This window comes from Apteryx rowi, unplaced genomic scaffold (assembly GCF_003343035.1).
Source record: "Apteryx rowi isolate R43461 unplaced genomic scaffold, aptRow1 scaffold_376, whole genome shotgun sequence".
Classification (NCBI taxonomy): Eukaryota; Metazoa; Chordata; class Aves; order Apterygiformes; family Apterygidae; genus Apteryx; species Apteryx rowi.
In genome coordinates this window covers 749123-771525 of record NW_020450263.1, presented here as the reverse complement: position 1 = coordinate 771525, position 22403 = coordinate 749123, and the positions used below count along the sequence as shown (strand labels likewise).

General features: G+C 38.6%; 1 protein-coding gene across 4 annotated transcripts in view; it reads right to left on the bottom strand.

Moving 5' to 3' along the window:
• Positions 1–22403, bottom strand: part of MICU2 (mitochondrial calcium uptake 2) — a 163196-nt gene that overhangs the window by 60312 nt on the left and 80481 nt on the right. For all 4 annotated transcript variants that reach the window (XM_026073732.1, XM_026073729.1, XM_026073728.1 and 1 more), the window contains exon 2: positions 9848–9995. In XM_026073732.1, the coding sequence (XP_025929517.1) occupies positions 9848–9971 (124 nt within the window). In that variant the 5' untranslated portion in view covers positions 9972–9995. The remainder of the gene's footprint in view (positions 1–9847; positions 9996–22403) is intronic.

The following is a 22403-nucleotide window of genomic DNA, read 5'->3' as shown; positions in this document are numbered from 1 at the left end:
TCCTTCAAGATGTGTGTTGAGATCGCTTGCCTCTTGCTTACAACTGTGCTGGTCTGACCAGTTTTATTATTGATACTACTTTTGTGCTGTTTTAAAAAATTGCTTTCATTGAGAAGTTGCAATATATCTTCATTAACAATTGTTTTTCAGAAAACTAAATAGCTAATAATGTGTTTTCATATCATAACGTCTTGCCAAACATTTTAGCTAATCAGTAAGCATTGCACTTAAGAGAGATAAGAACAGTGATTCTGCGTCCTTCTCAAACAAAAATCAGCAACACCACAAAAGGAAAACCAAGAATTAATCAAAACAAAACCAGGAGCATGTTGTTTCATGCAGACATACCTGCAAAAATACAAATCTGATTAACACAATCTCAGTAGAGTTTTAAGGACCAAAAATATATTTTCCTATTTAACCTTACAAACAATGCATTACAGGTAAGCTTTACTGTGTCTTGTAACATGGTTCAAGACACAGACCTGGTGCGTGGAAATACGGGCACCTTCCCCCTGTGCAGTGATGTGCTAAAACCTGCGACTTCCTAAGTGCTTTTGCCCCTTACTTCTCTTTCCTATGAGCACCCTGTTGAACTCTTCCCCTGCTCCCTGGCAGTGTGCGGTGAGCTGCCCGCTGCTGCAACTCCAGGCGCGCGCTGCCAGAAGCTAGCTCACACCCTAGCACCTCTTCCCTTCATCACAGCACCTCTTGTCTCTATTTCTGGGACTCTGAGACTAACAAGTTTTTCTGAAAAACAAGGACAAACAAGTCAATGCAACTGCCAGCCGCTAATACAGCAAAAGAAGACCTTAGTCAATGGAGCTGATTTGATTGCTTGGGGGGAAGAAGAAAGAAAGAAAGAAAGAAAGAAAGAAAGAAAGAAAGAAAGAACGAAACCCCTCCACCTCCCCTTGAGTATCCTAACTCAGATTCCATTGCTTCAATTTTACAACAATGTCCAGACATAAATACATATTACCAAGATCATATCAATTTCTGTGGTATTTCTACTGTTTCTAAATAAAGGCTAATTTCCCTTCAAATTAATTTTTAGATAAGCTAGCCAATTCACTAATGATCAGTCTTGCACTGGACATACCCTATGTAACTCAGGTATCAGTGTTAATGTACTACTGGTGAGGAGGAAAGGAAAAAGAAAAAAGCTTATCTATTTACCAACAACTGGTTGAGGTCTAATATTTTATCCAAAATATCACTTTTAATGTTCTGTTTGGACACTTTCAGAGAAAATAAAATGCTAAATGTATCTAATATGTTGTTTTAATGAGTTCCATAGGGTTGTGGCGAGACTTCCCAGTGCTGTTTGGGTGATGAAGGATAGCTGAACAGGTACGTCGCAGCATGGGCTGGTTACCAACGTGCAAAATCACAGCAATCTGGATATCTTTGCTTATGTATGCAGATACCTCAACAGTAACAGTACCTTCTCCTTCCCTCAGAGGGCCACTTAAAGAAATGAGTGAACAATGACAACTTGCAAGCTTTGCCTAGAAATGGCTGATTTTGTTTCATTTTTCTAAAACTGAGAAGAGATTCATATGATGCCCGTAAACCATTATGCTGCTTCTTCCCCGTTGCTTTGCCTTACCGTCACAGCTCAGCACCAGGCAAGGGGCCATGTCTGTCTCACACACGCCAGTTTGCACAGTTCTCTATCATGTTTAGAGAATTTGAGCAATAATAAAATAACAGTACTAAAAATTAGTAAACACAGAGATAGAGAGAAAATGACCTCTTCTTAAAACATGAGAAACTCAAGAGGATTGAATTCAGCTCCCAGCTGTGCCAATGGCTCCCTGTATGACATTTCAGTCCATGCTTCCCATATGTAGCTTTGTAATTCATGCAAGCTTAAGGTAAAGCCTGATAAGGTAAATTGCTCTCCAGACCCCCCTGACTGCGCAGACTAGATTTCTACTAAGTACAATGGAGAATTCAATTTTCTAGCAATCACAGTCTGCATTATATTCTTCCCACAGATTCATCTTCACGAACAGGCGCTGATACTCAGGCAACTCGCAGGAACACATCATATCAAATTTGCAAACACAGCATAACCTTATGTCAACTAAGTTTTCACAGCAAACTCAACCAAGTCAATCAACTTTTTCAGCAAACTCGAAACACACTAATATTCATTGAAATGTGCTGTGCTGGGACTCTATTGTGGACACACCGCTTCTGGCATACTGGTGTTGTAGAACATAAGAAAAATCTATTTTAACTTTTGAAAAGGACTGTAAATAAATKAGTGGTTCAACAGGTGAAGATACTATGATACTTTAAATCTGCATTAAATATCAAATATTATCAGATAAACTAATTTAGATGTCTCTGTCTTCTACCAGAGAAAGAATGCAGCAGGGGAAGGAACTTCTGGGATAGAACAATCTTCTCCAGAAAGATGAACACAGATACAGTCTAGATTTAATGAACTGCAGCATCTTCATTTTCTGAAACATTCTTGTATCTGTAGTCCTTTTCACAATTTAAAAAAGATTTTCTTATATGTTCTACAACAGCATACCAGAGATGGTCCTAACACAATATAGGTTGTATAATCTAGAATATAAGCTTAAGTATATGCAACTTTAAAACACAAGTTTTACAGGAAGCTGGAAAGGTCTTTTAAAAATACTCCTGCAATTCAATGAAAATTCAGTGCAAGTCAGCTGAGCCTTACCCTTCTTATACCTGTTACCTTAACAATATGTTACAATTTCTGATGCAATATGGCAAGTTCATACTATTCTTTCTAGATATTACTAGACATTCAGATGTTTTTACATCATAATAAGGAGAGGAACAAAAAATACTTTTTCATTCAGTTATCATGACTTCAGATATTATGGTTTACATGAGCATTCTACAGATTTACCCAGAGCAAACTGCTGGTTCTCCAGTGTTTTGTCACGCATCCCTACGGTCACATTGTTTTAACATATGATTATTTGGCATATAGCCATGCATCTAAAACTCTCAAGGGCTCATTTAGTATGCATTAAGTTGACTGGTACAAAACACTATCACAGGCGTTTTGTACTGGCACGAATACTGTGTCATGACATCAGATCCCATTTACTGTTTTCCTACTATTTATAAAGAGCTGGCTGCTTCCTTAAATCATGCCTAACCAATCTGATAGCCTTCTATGATGGAATGACTGGCTGGGTAGATGAGGGGAGAGCAGTGGATGTTGTCTACCTTGACTTCAGCAAGGCTTTTGACACTGTCTCCCAGAACATCCTCATAGGGAAGCTCAGGAAGTGTGGGCTGGATGAGTGGACAGTGAGGTGGACTGAGAACTGGCTGAATGGCAGAGCTCAGAGGGTTGTGATCAGCGGTGCAGTCTAGTTGGAGGCCTGTAGCTAGTGGTGTCCCCCAGGGGTCAGTACTGGGTCCAGTCTTGTTCAACTTCTTCATCAATGACTTGGATGAAGGGGCAGAGTGCACCCTCAGCAAGTTTGCTGACGATACAAAACTGGGAGGAGTGGCTGATACCCCAGAGGGCTGTGCTGCCATTCAAAGAGACTTGGACAGGCTGGAGAGGTGGGCAGAGAGGAATCTCATGAAGTTCAACAAAGGCAAGTGCAGGGTCCTGCACCCAGGGAGGAATAACTCCATGCACCAGTACAGGTTGGGGGCTGACCTGCTGGAGAGCAGTTCTGTGAAGAAGGACCTGGGAGTGCTGGTGGACACCAAGTTAAGCATGAGGCAGCAATATGCCCTTGTGGCCAAGAAGGCCAACGGTATCCTGGGGTGCATCAGGAAGAGTGTTGCCAGCAGGTCGAGGGAGGTGATCCTCCCCCTCTACTCAGCCCTAGTGAGGCCCCATCTGGAGTACTGTGTCCAGTTCTGGGCTCCCCAGTACAAGAGGGATGTGGCACTRCTGGAGCAAGTCCMSSGAAGGGCYACAAAGATGATTAGGGGACTGGAGCATCTCTCTTATGAGGAAAGGCTGAGAGAGCTGGGCCTGTTTAGCCTGGAGAAGAGAAGGCTGAGAGGAGATCTTATCAAYGTGTACAAGTATCTAAAGGGAGGGTGTCAAGAGGATGGAGCCAGACTCTTTTCGGTGGTGCCCAGTGACAGGACGCGAGGCAACGGGCACAAACTGAAACACAGACAGTTCCATCTGAACATGAGGAAACACTTTTTCACTGTGAAGGTGACAGAGCACTGGAACAGGTTGCCCAGAGAGGTGGTGGAGTCTCCTTCTCTGGAGATATTCAAAACCCACCTGGATGCAATCCTGTGCAATGTGCTCTAGGTGACCCTGCTTGAGCAGGGGGGTTGGACTAGATGATCTCCAGAGGTCCCTTCCAACCTCAGCGATTCTGTGATTCCTTCCATAAAATGACAGTAACAGAATTAAGCAAATATGTACAAAGGTAATCCAGTGAAAAACACTGCAGTAAAAGTAAGCAAAAAATTTTTTTTGATTGTGCCATTCTTCCTTTACATAGTTCTTTGCTGTGTCAATGTGCAAAACAAAGTAAGTCTGTTAGGAAAGTCCGCATTTGTTATCAGCTCATACTCCTTAAATGGCAGGACAGTAAATATTTTTCTTCATTATCACCCTGATAGTAAATAACTTTGCAGGTGTGATTTAATCAATAGGAACGCCAAGATTTCACAATTTTTTGGCCCATATTAAAGAAAATTAGTAATAAAGAAACCCATGCACCAGGAAACAAATGAAAAGAATTAGTGAACTAAGGTCTATGAAGCAGGGTTCAGGATCATTTAGGTTGTATTTTATGACAGTTGATATATTTGCACTACAGTTCATCTGTTTTCTTATCTGAGAAAGTGTTGTATAATAAATCATCATTTATTGCATATTTTGCAACTTTGTCAAAGGGCACACCTAAGATTTTGTTTCAGTAATAAATTCTACCCAACTGTGTACAGGAATTCATTTGACAATCTAGACATAGTTAAAATATTTTGGTATTTTCCAACTTCAGCACCTTCGATCTAGCACCAACAATCTAGCTATTCATCTGGTTTACACAGCACCATATTTACTTTCTTCTAAATTTAATTATGCTTAAAAACCAACAGGAGATTATGAAGTAATTCTCCAAATGAAAATCACCAGTGAGCAAACAAACCACCAAAGCTGCTGGACAAGGACCTCTTCTCCCACCTCTTAACTGCTTTTCCTTCTCTCCTTTCTGCTTGCTTTTTCCCTTTGAGAGTGTTTTATCTCTCTATATGAATTAAGCAACAGAAGGTTGGAATCAAGCTCAGCTTTACTTCTTGGTGCATGTGCATGTGGCTAAACTGTTCGTTATTTTCACCTTTAGCAGGTATTTTGTTGTTCAACTATCACTGAGACAAATGGGATTTAGGTGCTTCAGCACTAGGTACCTTGAGGATCACTGAAATCAGAAGCTACTGCATACGGATGTCGCAGTTTGGGCAAAGTGACGCACTGCTCTGTCCAGGCAGCTTGCTCCTGCCTCTGCACTTCCCCAGGCAGTGCCCCAGAAGCATTTATACCCCTATCCAGCAAACTGGAGAACTGATTTACCTAGTAACTATGCCAAGAGAAAGAAATTATTTGTTTTACCCCATATCAGTTCCTTGGTTGGGTTCAGCATGCGGCTGTGCAAACATTTATGCTGGCAGGAGGGAGGCAGCACAGGGCGAAAGCGGGCAGCCAGTGTGGGAGGGAGCTCCGTCACGCTTTTTTGGTGACTGTGCTGGCTTATGCTTGCTTACAACAGGCGGGAGGCTGCCATGTCAACCCAAGCACTGGCCAGTTCGCTAAGACGGACTGACGACAGCTCCCTTTCTCTTCTGGAGAAGATTACTAAGTGCCTAAGCAGTAATCAGCAAAAGCAGGGTTCACTGACTGAATACTCCACTCACACAAACATCTACAGGTCATATAAAATAATATTAAAAGATTCTGTTTCACTTAGACTGCATTGCACTGCACAGTTTTAAGGGGCTTCCACAAGCTGAGTGCTCAAGTTCTGGTCTGAATTGAGACAGCGAAGCCACATACGTGCTCTCCTAAATAAGGGCCTCTCTATTTCTGCCTTACCTCCAGGAAGTAAGAGGAAAGTTGAGTACCAAAATTAATTTACTAATAAAACCTCAAATAAGTTTCCCTGGCTTACAGTGTGACTAACCTGCATCCTTTCTCAGCCTACTCAACTGCTCTGCCTGCTTGTCATCATTACTATCATACCAAACTTAACTTTGATCAATTTGAGAAAAGCAAGCACTGAACTAAAAGCTGAATATTAAAGTTGTAAACAAAACAAAACAACCCCTTAGGCAAATGCCAATGTTGCATAAATAGGCAGACAAAGGGTGGCATTTTCACCTACATCCAATCTCAAGATCAATTTTCATCACCCTAGCCTAAAGCTAATGTTCTCTCCAGGACCTAGCAAAAGATGCTGATTAAGTTTTCCAGGGAGAACCCAATTCCTGATGAAATAAAGGATCAGCTGTTGAGATAAGTTGAGAAGATTATGTGTGTGCACTAGCTGAAAGTTTTACTTTCATTTTCACTAAAAAAAGATGGCAGCACCACACTCCAATCATGTTTTTATTGTCTTCAATATCCTAAATGAAACTGCATAGGATTAATTGATACTGCAGTTTCAGCCTGGAATTTGCCGGCATCTGATGTAATTTGCAAAGAGGAAATCAGAACAGGATTACAGCAATTTTGAAATTCCACCAAATGCACAGTTCTTCCAAACTGGGCTTCTTTTCAAGTTTAAAGACACTTAATCAGAACTGAGAGAACAAAATAAAACTACTGCATAGATGCAGAAATGAAAATTTGTACCAAATTTGTACCATTGGTTAGTTTTTTTAGCAAACAGCAGACATCACTCCTTCAACACCAGAGAAAAAATGGCACATTTGCATAAAAAAAAACACTATGCGAGTTGTTAATACTCTCTGCTGACAGAAAATAGAACACTTTGTTTGAATGTAACTTCTAGAGTCAAAATGGTAGATTTACTTTCCTTGTAATCATTTAAGGAAGAAGTATTTGTCTCCCTGCATTGCTGATAGAGGACAAACATCTCCCTGTGCTCCACGATGCCCTTCGCTTCTGCGGCTGCAGCTGCTGCGCGGGGATTCTGCAACCGCAAGTCCAGCCTCCTGTGACAGCTGAGGTACACAAGCCAAGGACCTACAGTCCTCCTCCCCTTTCCTGTGTGCAGTTTTGCATGTGCGCTTGTGTGAGACACACGCATGCACACACATTCTCTATCCACTTCTTCAGAGGTCGGGGGAAAGAAAAGAATTGGAAATAGTAAAGGAGAAAGGAGACTCCATTAATTTGCAAAAGAACAAGACAGATGAGGACAAAGGAACAAAAATATTAGAGGGGAAAACGGGACAGAGAAGAAAGCAAGAAAATATCCATTTCCAAAAAGAAGAGACAAGACCATAGCTCTGTAGGATTAAAAAGAGAATTAACCACAGAGTGGTATGAATGGAGGGTGAAACAGGCAAGATTACAGAAAGAACAGATTTAGGAAGATGAACTCTGAAGCTCATTTTCTCCCTGAAAATGTAGCAGAGGGAGACAGCAAACAATTTCCCATGAACAGAGTCAGTTCTTTAATATGCAATACTGCAGTACCTTCCGTACAATCTTTATAATCATCACACAAAAAAGTAAAACTCAGTCATCTCAGCAGTTTATTCTCACAATCTGCAGTCTTTAATGGAAGCTTCATCAATGCTAACTACAAAGCCAGAATTAACTGTAAACTATTAGGCTGATATTTCAAAAAATAAATTAATGCTCATTAATTACCACATCTCAGCAGAAATTTTGGCACCAGTGCTTCAGAATCAGCACTAGCTGCTTATTGATAACGTTTAAGATACTGGTTACTATGTACAAAAGCCCCACTGCGGTGATCCCTTCCTTCCTGCAGTCAGCCGCCTCAGCAGTCTCAGACCGGACCTTGATAAGCGATAGAAGAGCCAGACTTTTGAGGAAAGATCCCAGCATTTTGGAATTTGCCTGCTGCATTGGTCCAACATAGGCAGAATTTAATAACCTTCCAAATGTGCTGCAAAGGCTGCATTTGAAAGAACATGGGGTTTCTTTGGGTGGGAAGAAGCTGATCATATGTTTTATGATACAAGCAGAGAGTTTCCTATTCATATTAGCAAAGTAACTGAAATTAACCTGGCTGCATTACAAATAAATCTTATCCACTTCATTAAAAATGTGCATGCATTCTATAGCTGGAGTAAGCAATTAATATGTATGAACTGCTAAGACTGAAAAACACTTCTTTTTCTAACCTTGCTTTCACAGAAACCCACACCTTCAAAACAGAAATTTTCATTACTCACTGTCTTTCAATGTTTCTAGTTGGAAAACTCACTGAAAATCCCTTCAGGCTTTTTCACTCAATGGTGTAAGTTTTGAAGGAGAAAAAAACTCTTCCTATTAGCTATATCTTAAAAAAAAGTATATATTTTGAGAGTCTCATTGACTTTCAAGATCATAAATCCTTCTAAGGATTTATGTTCAGCTTTATATAACATGAGAAGTTGTGTGTCAGCAGTGAAGCCACATGCCCGTATCAACTATAGATTTTTGGCAGACACAGGAAATCTTTTTTTTATTACAGATTCTTGTGCCCTGTTCTTTGACTGTTTGCAGCTCAGTAACTTCTGTTCTGCCTCCACGTTTCCCATAGCCTCGAATCAGAGTACCTTCAGGCCTCATTTCTCCAGGTCTCTCAAACCTTCCCACACGATTGTGAATTCCCTTCTATATTTCCTGCGGTCCTTCTAAACACCCTCAGGTCACTCCGACATCCCCTGCTAGCTGGGCAGGGAACAGCACAGACTATGTATTGCTTTTGCTACATAATGTGCTTGACTAGTTAGTATGTGCAGACTGGCCAGCAAACAACATTTAGAGCTGGGATTTCCCCATCTGTCCCTCAGTAGACATACTAACAGGATATTTCTCTTCTGAGTTGCAATTTTCTGTGAAACTGAGAACTTAACCATTCTAAAGGAAAAACTTCTTGGGGAAGCTGTGAAAGCCAAATATTTGGAGAAAACGGGTGCATCATATTAAAGAGAAAAAAAATCATTCTAACATGGTAAATACAGAAGAAGACAGGAAGACAGATAAAAGAAGCTTAAGACATCGGGCAGAGTTAGCCCAAGTGGAACGAGGTCAGAAAACCATGAGAAAAGGAGGACGACCATCTATAAGCTTTTTATCGGTGTATTTGTCCAAGCTGCTCCTCAGACATCACATTTTAAAAATACTTTTTTGTTTTTAACGTGCAAACAATTCTTCTTCTCTTCATAAACCAGAAAAGATTTGATATCAGAAACCTAGAGCTGAGCTCAGTGCTTTCTTACACTCACTGAAGTCACTCCCATCACAGCCTCTTCAAAAACACCCACAAAAAAACAACAAAAAACCCAGGCCACAATGAACTTATCAGTAAAGTGCACACACGTACAACTGGGACAGGAATGGTATGAACATTAATATATTAAACTAATATATTACAGCCTTTTTACTTTCTGTGCCATATAAGTAATTGAGGAATTACATACTAATTAGACATGCAAATTATGCAGACCTAATACCATCAAGTCTCCAGATTTCTAGATCATTGGTGCTTAAGAGGTGTACAGACTAGTGCCTGTGAGGATGCTTAAGTACACTATTTACAAATAGGCTTCTGCAGATTTATGTCAGATAAAGGATCTTATCCCAATAATTTGTAAATCATATCTTTAAGAGGACTTCAAGTTTCTGTCCCTTCACAAATACAACGAGAAAACAACTTACGTTCAACTTGATCAAACATTACTGAAAACAAGAAATCTCTTGGTGTCATGTAATATTCTCCTTCATATTCCAACGATGCAAAGTGCATGAAGCGATGCTTCCGAAGAGACAGTCTTTCTGCCATTTCCTCATTAGCAGCATCTTCCTTCTGAAACAGAAAAAAAATCTGTGCAGAAGATGGCTGGATTTGTAGACCAACTTTGTAATTAGAAAGAATCCGATACCTGGTCTTGATTAATCTCAGTATTTGGGGATAACCATAACAAGAGTCTACCTGAAATTAAAACTTTAACAGCATAGTCCTAACAAATGAAATGTGTATGTGACATCTGAAGTATTTACTGGCTTCACTGAGAGTATGGTTTAACAATGTAGCTGAGCCAAATTAACGGCTTGCTGTTACCAAAGGCTGCCCCTGCTTCCCACTCCCCTGCTCTTAGCCATATGGTCCTGCACCTCCTTGCCTTCTCAGCTTTGCTGAGCCAAGTTCACCTTGCTAACTCAACAGAAAACTAAACTGACCAAACAGCAAAAATTATTTTGCTGGGTTAATGACTGGCTCAGCAAAGGTTTAAGTGTGCACTACATTTGTGCAAATAAATCACTCCTGGAGTTAATTATCAAATTATGGAACAACTTCTAAGATGGGAGAATAATAATGTTCCAGATTAGGTATGGGCCTATCTTTTAGAGAAATTAAAAAAATAGAAAGAGCAACATAAACACCAACAAAGAAAGAGATAGTATCATCAATCCCAAAGATTCAACATGTCAAGGAAACAAAAAGCTTTCAAAAAAACCTCTGAACCCTACCAACTATCGAGAGACTCATGATCAAAATCATAAAAGTTGACAATACTGCTGAAGAATAGTAATAGTATTTAATGGCAGAAAGGGAGGACAAAGAGTGAAACTAAGATTTTTACCATTTAGGATTTCAAAGATAACAACTGAGAATAGGAAAATGATAAAMTATAAAACTTAGAACACACTATATGTATCTGAACATAAATCACTGAACAATTTTACCACCAGTAGTACCACTCACTGAGTTTAGAATTAGTCATATTTTAGGAGCGTTAAAAGATGTGAGAAAGCAATGGAAAAGCAAGAATATCTAAAATGAGACTGAATACTGAGACTCCAGCTTGAACACAGCTGCTACAAGCAGTTACAGCAACACTGATCTCCATCTAGATCAGGGTCTGTGGCATTACTCATCATTTGGTTTGGCTCACAGGGCACAGCCTACCAAAGCCCAGAGTTAACTCTTCCGGCAAACTCTTGCTGCCTGCTTGTGAAGTTTGCAGTTTCCAGACCATTTGCATGGACTGCTTGGCATTCAAACATTTCAGTACAGGGCCGGTGTCTACTACATTTTGCAAAAGGGGGGTTGCTCCTGAGCAGACAGTGTCTCAAAGACCAGTGTGCGCAGGGGCTTGGGACTGGGCTCTGTAGCCAGCTCCTGGTTACACTCAAGCCAGTCACAGGTGTAGCAACAGTCTCACTGGCGGATGTTAAAACGTAGTGTCTGCTCGACAAGTGTGGCGGGGCGAATTGCAGGTTGCAAGCAAGCAGGCAGGAGCAGAACGGCGGAGTGGGGAGACCAGCAGGGACACCTTAATAGGCTTTGCTGAAGTCCGCACTTCACCGATTGTAACTGCAAGCCTGGAAACAGGTATGCGGTTGCATGGGAGGCTCCTCCAAATAACTGTATGCATTCCCAGTTTTTGTAAATAGTGGAGCAGGTGATGGGTGTGCGTGTATGCACACATTCAGGGAGTGCATGAGCGAAGGGGAAATAGGAGTCTTGAATCATTTTAAAGCTGTGATGAGATTTCAGACCTTTTCAGTTTTAACTCGTTATTCCTTGAGGATGGGGACTGCTAATTCTTTTTAAAACTTTGTGAGGGCAAGTGACTCCGTAATTGCTTTGTTAACAAGCTTCAACAAATGTTGTTGCACGTATCAAATGAATAGCTCATAGTTGCAGGACATTAACATGCAGTATTCTTATTAGAATCATCTCCTTCTCATAATAACATGAACAATTTTTTCCCTAAAGCAAATTTAAAAATGGAAAATTGCTTTGCAGTTATGCTTTAACTGAAATTATGGAATGCATAAACACAAAATAAAAAAGTTTATGCAAGAAATAAAAAGTTAATCTTCATGCTAACTGGATTTTCAAGTTTCTAAAATCTTGCAGTATTTGTCTGAATTCTGTCTAAAGCAAAACCTTATTACTGATATCAAAGCACGGAGTTTCAGCAATTCTCAATTTTAATTGAAATAAGACAGGTACAAGTTCACATATTAACTCCAAACAGTGCCTTCTATCTGAGGATAAAGAGGATGCATTGCCATCAAAATAATAATAATGCGTGACTATAGTTTCATTGAGCCCCCTTTTCTTTCATGAAGCTAGCATCCCTTCTTTGCAAAACAGCCTTGGGAACAAGTGTCATTTCTTATGAAAGTCAGCTTCAACTACTAGCACAAATTACAGAAGCAAACCATGACACAATGAGATATATCAGCTGTGCCAACTCCTGCTATTTATTCAAAGTTTCTGCAAAATGCTGGAAGTCCTGTCACTGTAGAAAATCTTAGCATCTTTTAAAAGTGGTCTAACCTCTCCGGATACTATCAAGAGCTCAGCTAGAGCTATACTGGAGCTCAGCTGCTCACATTTAACTGCTTGTACTTCTCAATAGTGTATGGTCCTCACAGACTGTAAATTCATGGTGTTTCAATGAAAGCAGGGCAACTTACACCAGCTACAAAGCTAACTTTACTTCTTTATAATGGCAGGTATCTTCATTCCTGCTTTCCCTCCACTTTTTACTTTGGTTACTGTGATAGTCTCTTCAGCATATTAAAGTAATTACAAATTCGGACTGATACCAATATCTACTCAAATAACCATAAAAAGCCCAGCAAAGGCAATGGGGTCAACTCAGTTTGAGAACATTAGAAAAAAATGGCTGTACAACAATCAGGAGATTGATAGCACAGAAGTAGCATAAAATGAAAACAAAATGCTTGCAGTTATCTAATATCCCATGATTTTCCTCTTTAAATAGGAACACAAGGCAGACTTCAGTGAAGGTCTGGGAGAAAAACAGGTAAAGACAAAGAAAGCAGCATATAAAACATTTTTTAAAAATTCTGAATTTTACTTTCTCCCCCAAACGGTTATGACAATAAAGGCTGAAATTTCCCCAAATAGCTCTGCATTCTGCAAAAAAACTCAGAAAAAAAATATTCGAAAGTTTATTTCAAGATCTTTGCTACTACAGATCATCTGGTAGGCTAAGGGAACAGGGCTTTTTCAGCCTGGAGCAGAGACGACTTCAGGGGGACCTAATCTTCAGGGGGACCTAAAAATCTTCTAATTACCATCATTCCCACTATGTTTTCCACAACTCCATCCAAGACTGTTCCAATTGGTATAATACAATTTTGGTACCTAACAACATCATGACTTTTTTTTGTCTCAGTGTCATGAAAGAGTTAAATGCTTCTGCACATCACTATTACAGAGGGCACTCTGGAATCGTAACCTCTTTAGGCTAGCAAACCCTCCAGAATAACCCCCAAATTCTCTAAGGACTTGAGCCTGCTACTTTTGGCATCAGAAACTAGAAATTCACAATCAAGTTGTAATGACATCAAAAAAAAAGATGACTTCTTGGGTGTACGCCATATAACTTACAATTTGAGAAAATAATAAATTTGTTTCTGCAGTTTTAATTAAATGGAATGCAACTGGATGTTTGCCTCCTAAAAATCTTGCTACTTAGCACTGATTAAATTTTAGCAGACTTACACTAATTAGATGTTGATACAGGCATAAAAATTCACTGAAATAGGTGCAGTTGTAGACCAAAGAGCAGAATGTTGCGACAAATTTATAGTCAAACTCCCCTTGGTTTTATAAAAGGAAAAGGAAATGTTACTTGGGATTGAATCACTAGTTCTTGACAATCTGTTCAAAGGTCCTTTTTTTTTTTCCAGATAATGGAAGACAAGTTGATTTAAGTAAAACAACAGAAAGGAGACTTACAAAACGAATGGCCCCCCACTCAGATTTTATCTGTTGCCCTTCTGCTGTAATCATTTTTGTTAGATTAAAAGCAAACACCATTATCCCATTCACTTTTAAGTTATTTTAAGATCAAGATCCTGTTGTTCTCTATGTAATCAGGTATTTTCTATAACAGAACTTCATTCTTTAAAGAATGGAAATATTTAAATAGCGCCACATTAAAGCCAGTAGTATCAATAAACACAACCACGTATAAATGACAATGCATAACCATATATGTGTTTATGACTTCCACTACTGTTTCATTCTTACTGAAGTACCAAAAGAGTATGCCTTTAGTTTCTTTTCAACTGCAAATGTGTTTATTCAGTGCTTCTGCAGGTACAGAAGGGTTTCTCTTGGTGGAGCTCTGCTTAATAAAATGACTTCCTCAATCTCTTCCAAAAGCATTCATCTGATCAAGAGACAGACCAAATACTAGATTATTGTCAACTCAATTATTTGCAGTTCAGTTGTGTGGGTTGCAGATTACTGACACCACAGATGGAGAATTAACTCAAGTCTCTGTTTTGCATGGTGTGGGACTTCAGCTAAGAAGTCCTGTCAGATTAAAGGTCATGGCATACAGTGGAAATTGGGCTTTCTTTTCTATGTTTCTGCAGCCAGAAGAGCTGGGGAATGCAGTATAGAGATGCTGCAGTGATTCATCAGAGAATCAGCTCAAGGCCAGTGGGCTTGTTTGTAACGGCTGTGACAGATTTGACTTGACTCCAGGAGTATCCACCGTTTCTGCTCTGAGATGGCTTATTTCATCAGGCATAGCAACATGTAAAACCACAGTCAGCTCAAGCCCGGCACTGTGCCTGAGCTAGTAAGCCCTCTCATTGAAGGACAGAAAAGCGTAACGCAAAGATGCTGAGTGGCCCTTCATTAGCTACCCAAAGTCCAAAATGATGAGTGCAAGAGCATGGCTGGCTTTAGAACCTGGCTGGATCTCAGCAGCCTTCTACAAAACTAGTTGGGTACAGCTGCTGCACCACCACAGCACTGAAGGACTTGGCAATTTTGCTGTGATGTTAGACCCAAGCAGTTTCCATGTGTTCATGTAAAGCTGCACCTGACGTAATCAACACACAATTTGGGGAGCATGATGCAGACATCGGGGCTTTGTTGGAGATCTGGCATGGCACGCAATTACCCAGAGCTAGCAAGTGGGATCAGAAATGAGTTAGGTCCTTGAGACGACGCTGGCATACGTCTGTGGCAGCTTTCCCAGGACCCACATTATTTGAGTTTTTCCACTACATGGTATTTCCCAGCCCCTATGACTAGGAATAACTGTAGGTTGACTCAGGGTAACGAAGTTACAAACAACTCCAGCAACATAAATTATCAATCTTCTATAAACAGGCATGGACAGGGAAAAACAGAACAAAAACACTGTCTTGACCAATACTATTACTTGGTCTTTTTGGAGCCACATGGAGCTCTTAATGCATTTGCTTATAAACTTAAGTTACAATGGGAACCACTAGTTGTTTGTTTAGTCTGACTTAAACATCTTATTCCTCTTAATTTCATCCTTCAACATACTGTCATTATTTAATTAAACTCTGAGTGACAGCTTACTTATATGCTGGTCATCATACTTCTCTAGTTAGCCAAACTGCCAATTACTACCCTCATACTGCCTCATTTCTTCTCCATTTCACCACACAAAACCAATTCTCATAACTTTGATAAACAGTATGAACAATACAGTTTACCATGGCTATTCTCCATGTCAAAATACTCATTTCAGAAGATGTTCTGGAGCATAATTCCCAAGCTCTTTGCTTTAACGATATCGTTTCTTTCCAGCAAACAATCTTTGTTGTTTCTGAACTGCTATTACCAGTGATCAAGTTATTGCTGAAACTATGGTTTATGACAGTCCCCAACTCCTGACTGAAAAGCAGATATACTTTGCTGGAAAAGAGAGGACACAGACATCCTAAAGCAGGTACAGATCATGTCTTATGGCTACATATTAAATATAGCCAAGTGAAAGGTCGCAGCTTACATGCTCTTGTAAAAGCTATAACCCCTTTTCTCTTCACCTACCTGTATCTCTTCATGTCCTCAGCAAGCAAGAATGCCTGACTCACAAAAGGCAGCTAGTAAAGGATGAAAATACATGGGAAGTATTAGAAAGTTATGAATATTTTTAAAGGTCAGAAGCATAACTCGCATTTGATCTGAGAAAGGATAGATGACTGAACAGCTGTTCTAATTCATATTCCAAATACCTGCCCAAACACTGAATGAAAATCATGTTTTGAAGGAAAGGGTGATCAAACTACTTCTTGTGAAGCACCAACACAGAACATCCATAGGGTAGCAAGCTCTCTCTCAACAGTTCATATCCTTCTCACTTCAATTAAAGTCCTGAATAACTTCCAAGTACTTTTTCCAAGCACTTTTCCCCGAGTCATCCAAGGAGTCCTTCAGCCAGAAAAGTATAAGATTTGACACTCCTGCCATTTCTAAAAAAGACTGACAAAGCATTTATTTTGATCATAGGAATGCATGAACAGTGCAAATGGCATCATTTTCCTCCTTCTAACTCATTTTGTGGAATAGAATTAAGTAAAGATAGATATATTGTAGGAGAAAAATCATATATTTAAGTCTGGACTTCAGATCTGTAAGGATCTGTAATCAACATCTCAACAGTGCAAACTTAAAGCAAGTAGGATACAAAATTCAGATTTACTCAGAGACAGTGTGTGAGAAGAATCCATTACTTTTTTTTTTTTTGTAAAAGACTCTTGCAAGCATAATTTGACTATGAGATTGACTTATGCTTATTTTTGTCTTTAATAGTGGCATATAAGAAGAAATTAAACCATAAGAAGTATGCTGAATTAATGTTAAGGCTCTGGCTGAAATTCCATCCTTAACTTGTGCTACTGTGTGCAGCTAGAGCAAGGGCTTCAAACAGTGGGTGTTCCACGTACCACATGTTCTACAATACCAAAGCACAACTCAATGAATTAAGAATGAAGTTTCAGCTTAAATGTAGTTGTCTTTATGGTTTTATGTCAAACCTCTGATGTTAATTTAAGAATGCAAATGGTAAAGCTATAATAGTTAATGGTGAGTTAGAACTGAATGATACAGAAAAGACTCACCAGTGTTTCCCTCTATGATTGACGTGGCAATTGATCAGCTGCTAGTCAGCTGCTGGCACCTATAAGCATTACTGAAGACTATGGTTTGCTTCTTGGTTTCCTGCACTGAGAAAAGCCAAAGGGCAACATTACTTCTTAAAATGAACTTTCAGATTTATGTAATGAATCTGTTTTATCAGTCTCTTAATTCAGGATGCTAATAAATAATGCATGGTGTTCAATTTTTGGTTTTGATATATTTTCTTGGTATGAAAAATAGAAAGCTTAAGTGGAAGCAAAAGCCTCATATTTACTGTATCTTTGAACATTTTTGAATTCATTTAATAAAAATGAAGGGTTACATAAATAAGATCTTGATAACCTTTAGCTAATGTTAGTTTGGTAACATAGCTAAATAGATTCTGTGTTCATCGAAAATGTAAGCACTTGTGTACAAACTCAAATACTTGCAGCTGAGTATATGAGCTAGAAACGATTTAAAAATAAGTGTATATACTTATGACATCTCTCCCTTATATTTACAGTTATGTTTTCCACTTTCTTTCATTTTAATTTTTCTCCCTTTGCATGGAACTTGGTATCCTGGTGTGCCTGCATCTTTTATATATGTTTTCCATCATGCCTTTTTTCTGTAATATTAAATAAATGATATTTTACAGTTTATTTTTCCCCGACACCATTCTTCTTTCTTTACTCATTCGCAAATTATTATCTCATTTTGCTTCTTTGCATCCTTTAACTGTCGTTCTTTCCTTCATCTGTACACCCTCTTCTTTCACTTTTCACTCTCCCTGGGAGGAAAGGTAAAGCTACAAGACTTCTTTTCCTTCTCTTTTGAAAGGAGGATCAGTGCTCTACTTTTCTTCCCCGATTTGGAAGAGTTAATTTACATCACTCATTTTACCTGCTATAAAAGCATAACTAAACCAATGTGCGGGATGTACGTTAAAATCCAGTTGGTGCCAGCAGGCTCTCTGGGAGCCTTAGATTTGGATCCATTAATTCATACTTGATCTACAGATGGATTTAGCAACTCCATATCAAATTTCTCTAAGACTGATGAAAACTTTGCAGTTAACTTGTGTCATTATTGTGTATCAATTTCAACTCAATTCGATCCGAAATGATCAAAATAACAGAAAACGTAACTTAACCTCAATCCCTGCTGCACATACTAACATATCTAGTACGTGTGATGAATGCACAGAGGATAAAGTCTGAAGCTCAAGGTTTAGAAGTTTCATATGATGCAATGATTTATAGATGAAAAAGATTTTTGACAGGAAATCCATTTTATACAAATATGTGACTCACAGAAAGCTCAGAATTGTAATATTTAAGAAAGCCTGCGTAAGTATGTGCAAAAGAAGTTTGTGTTTTCACAATAAAGAATGTGAGCCAAATATCAAGTGCACCAGTTACCAAAACCAATACCAAGTCAAAGAGACAAGATCAGACGCAAAATCTTCTTATGAATTAATCTGTATTACTCTATTTCAACATTATATTTCTCCAGTTTGACCTAGTAGATCAAACTGCAAGCCTGGACATAAACTAAAGCAGGAAGAAAAAGAAAAAAAGACTGATTTCCATTTGAAAAAAAGTTCTAACTATTTTAATGACTGTACAGCACTGTGAAATTAAATAAATAACTACACTACTAAAAACACTAATAGTCTTAAAATCATTAAGGATGAAATGGACAAAAGATGGAAAGAGCCCAGACTCTCAAAAGAACTGGTCAGCACACACAACTGTGCACTATGAGAAGGAAACAGCCTTATGTCTAATGATCTCAGCACTGCTGAATATAAGTGCTCCAAAATTAGATGAATCCATTTCTATGCAGCAACAGGTGCCACTCCTGTCCTTTCTTTCAAATAGTTGCTCAGACAATTATGCTGTGCTAATACTAATTAGTGACAGTTGTTCAAAGCAGCAGCTGAATAGTTTTTTTATTTGCATCTAAAATCCCCAAATTTTTGTTTTTAATCTTTCTGTCCCACTCTGTATTTCACTGATTTCAGAGCAAACTGGCAGACAAAAAGCCAGTATCCCACTGTTAACAGAATCCCTACCAAACCGAGAATTAAACTGAATATGAGGATAATACAGAAAACAGTCTCAGTTCGAAAGCTTTTTCAATTTCACTATGCATTTCCAGGCATTTCAGTTTTAGCAGAGCTCACTTTTTAAATATAAAAAGTAGTAGGAAGCTAAGGCTTTTTCACAAGCAGAGTATAACAAAGGCAGATAAGGTCCACAAGTTCTAACATGACAGAAAACCAATTCATTTAACAAACCATACATTTTCACCTCAACTTGCAAGTTATCACATTGCACTGCCTACAAATCCCACTAATGCAGTTGATGCTCTGCTTGAACACTCTTCTGTAGAAATACTGAATATATACAGAACAGCAGGAGGACCACATAGACACTTTAAAGGCAACACGTACAGGAAACAGATCCATACAGCTTTCTTAGAAAGCTCATTACACTGGTATTATATTTGGCAGTCAGTTGACTTAAGTGAGAAGTGTATTGCACCTATTGCTCATTGATCTTTTTCAGTCAAACAACTGCACATTAAAATGATAAAATATGAAGACATTAATACATGTATCTTTAAAAGTAATAAGAGCTAGGTATTTTTGAAAGATCTCATGCTTACGTGAAACTGTTACATGGGGTTTATATATTTGCCTCTAAAAAGCAGTATCATCTCCCCCTGCTGAATATTTTCTCAATTCAAATGATGTGTGGACTGTCTCTCAGGCACACCTTCTCGGGAGGACCTGTGAGAGGCTTTAAGCCATCTGAACTTTTTGCTTACTGCAGACTTGCAGATCTTTAGGACTTTTCAAGTTAATAGTTTACCTCTTATGAGTATGTGTGTGGTAGAAGGAAACCATATATGCCCTATTCAAATAGCTTCTTGTTTTTTTGGGGCAACTCAGACAGTAGCTCCACTTGTTCTGTTCCAGACTATGTCAACTGGGTTGAGATAGTCTGCTTGTTTCGTGCCAATTCAGTTTAATTCAGTGTGCCCTTCAAAATGGGACTTTATCTGAGAAAGGGGAATTTTTGCAGTCCAAGTCATGACAACTGCACAGTGCTATATATTTTTGCCTGATGCTTTACAGCTTTAAAAACTTTCTATTGTCATACTTCTTGATCCCGTTACAACTGAACGGAGAGAAAAAAATTCTTAATGGCTTTAATAGTAGGTGGTTGAATGATAGACCAGAACAGACCAGAAAAGACTGTYGTCTGCGTATTTTCAAAACTCTTTTCAGAATACCTATCATTTTAAAGCATTATTTTTAACATGTTTGCATGTCCAAAATGTTTTAAACAGTGGTTGAAAACACAGCACCTTCCAGAAAAGTACAAGTAGAAACAGTCTTAGATTTGCATATCAGCTCATTGAAACATGCTGTGTGCCAGTTATAATTAGGCATTAAAATGCGCATCCTTTAATCTGACATTTTTTAACCTAGGAACTTTGGATTTGCTCCACCAGGAATTTTCATCACAATGCCGAGATTGCTTTACAAGAAATACACTTTATGTTACAGTTGCAGTTCAGGCAAACACTGTGCTGATCAGAAACAACTGTGCAGTGATGGGAACCGATGGACCCACTTCTCTGCCAGGTATATGCACCCTCAAAACACAAATGCCCTGGGATGTCATTTTCCTGGACTAAAACCAAATACCTCTGTTCTGTACAGAAGATTAAATGCAACTCAAACTGAAGAAAACAGGAAGTAGTATCTATGTAAGGGTCCTATTATACTTTCAAAGACTGAAACACAAGATGACAATCTTAAATATGCAAGTATCATATATGCTAGCTGTCTTTTCTCTCTGTAAATGAGTGCTTTTCTTTAGTCAGCCTGCATATGCTTTAAAAGTAACTTGTATTTGTTATGAATTCATCCAAATTTCAGTGCCCTCCTTTTTGAAAGCTCTGATACAAATGAAGAAAACTCAGGTAGTTCAAAAATGCAGTGAATCTGAGCACTAAGTTCCATTGGCTGGTGCTTGACTGAGACATGAGAACTGAATTTACTCTTCATGGAAAGAGAGGTCTCCCTGGTCACAAGATCTAGAAGTTGGTGTTTTAAGGCTCTTGTTTTAACCCACCCATGTATTTAGCAGTATCACAATTCATTGTTCATTGTAGGTTGGTATGACAGCTGTACACAAAGCTACTCAGAAAACACCTACCAGAAAAGAAATGAGGAATTTTACAGTTTAATCTTTTTTTTTTGAGATTGTCCATTTAATAAGAAAAACAAAACAGAAGACGACATGCAACTAAACAAGTGCTTGCTACAAATATTCTGAAATAAAAAAATTCACTGCTTAAAATAAAGAACAGGCCAAATAATGGGGTGATACTCAAAAAATATTATTTCTCTGAGAACAAATACATGAGAATCCTAGATGTGACAGATTACTGGAAATAAAGGAACACTGTGCTCAGAAAGAGTCAGACTTTCCTTTTGTGATAATGTTAACATTACGATGCTAATCACATTAATGTTCTCCCAGAAGCTTGGAGGCTTCCTAGGGAAAAATGCTTTCAAAGTTTTTTTCCAACCCCTTTACAATGATGACATTTTGTACATTAAAGACACATGAAAATGGCAAAGAAAAATAAGAGACTGAAAAAAAAAAAAAGCCAGATACACTCCGGATTCTTCTACATAAGCAACCAAATTGAAACCAAAATAAATACTTAGCTGAATCTGTCACAATACTCTTTTTCTCTCTAAGAAGGCTATCAGGTTTTAAACCTCAATATTACCTATACTATATCAAGATGTTTTCTCAGTTCTCTGAGAGCCTGGTACTTAAAAAGGTGGCATACCTGACAGGGAGTTAACTGACTAGGTTGCCATAAGAGAATAAACCCCCTACTATCACTAAACCTCTCAAATAAAGCATTAAATAGCATCTGTGAAGTGTGAAATTCTTCACTTCTAAATACAGTGAACTAACACGGTTAGGTAAAACTTCCATAGTGGTAAATTAATCAGAGAATAACAGCACATAAAAGAAAGAAAACAGAGTCCCTTTACAGCTTTTTTCTTTCTCCCCCCTCCCCTTTTTTTTTAAGGTTTAGTCACTTATATGAAAAATGGCCAGCAAGTTAAGCTCTTTAGAAGACAGGTCAGAGTTATGCTCAGAGGATTTAGCTGGTCCCAGCAGTGACAAGAAAAAAACATCCATATGTCCTGAAAGATTAATACAAAAGTAACAATAAAGTAATTTCAGCCACAAGCAATGTTTATAATGTAATCAAGTTGTAAAATTATAT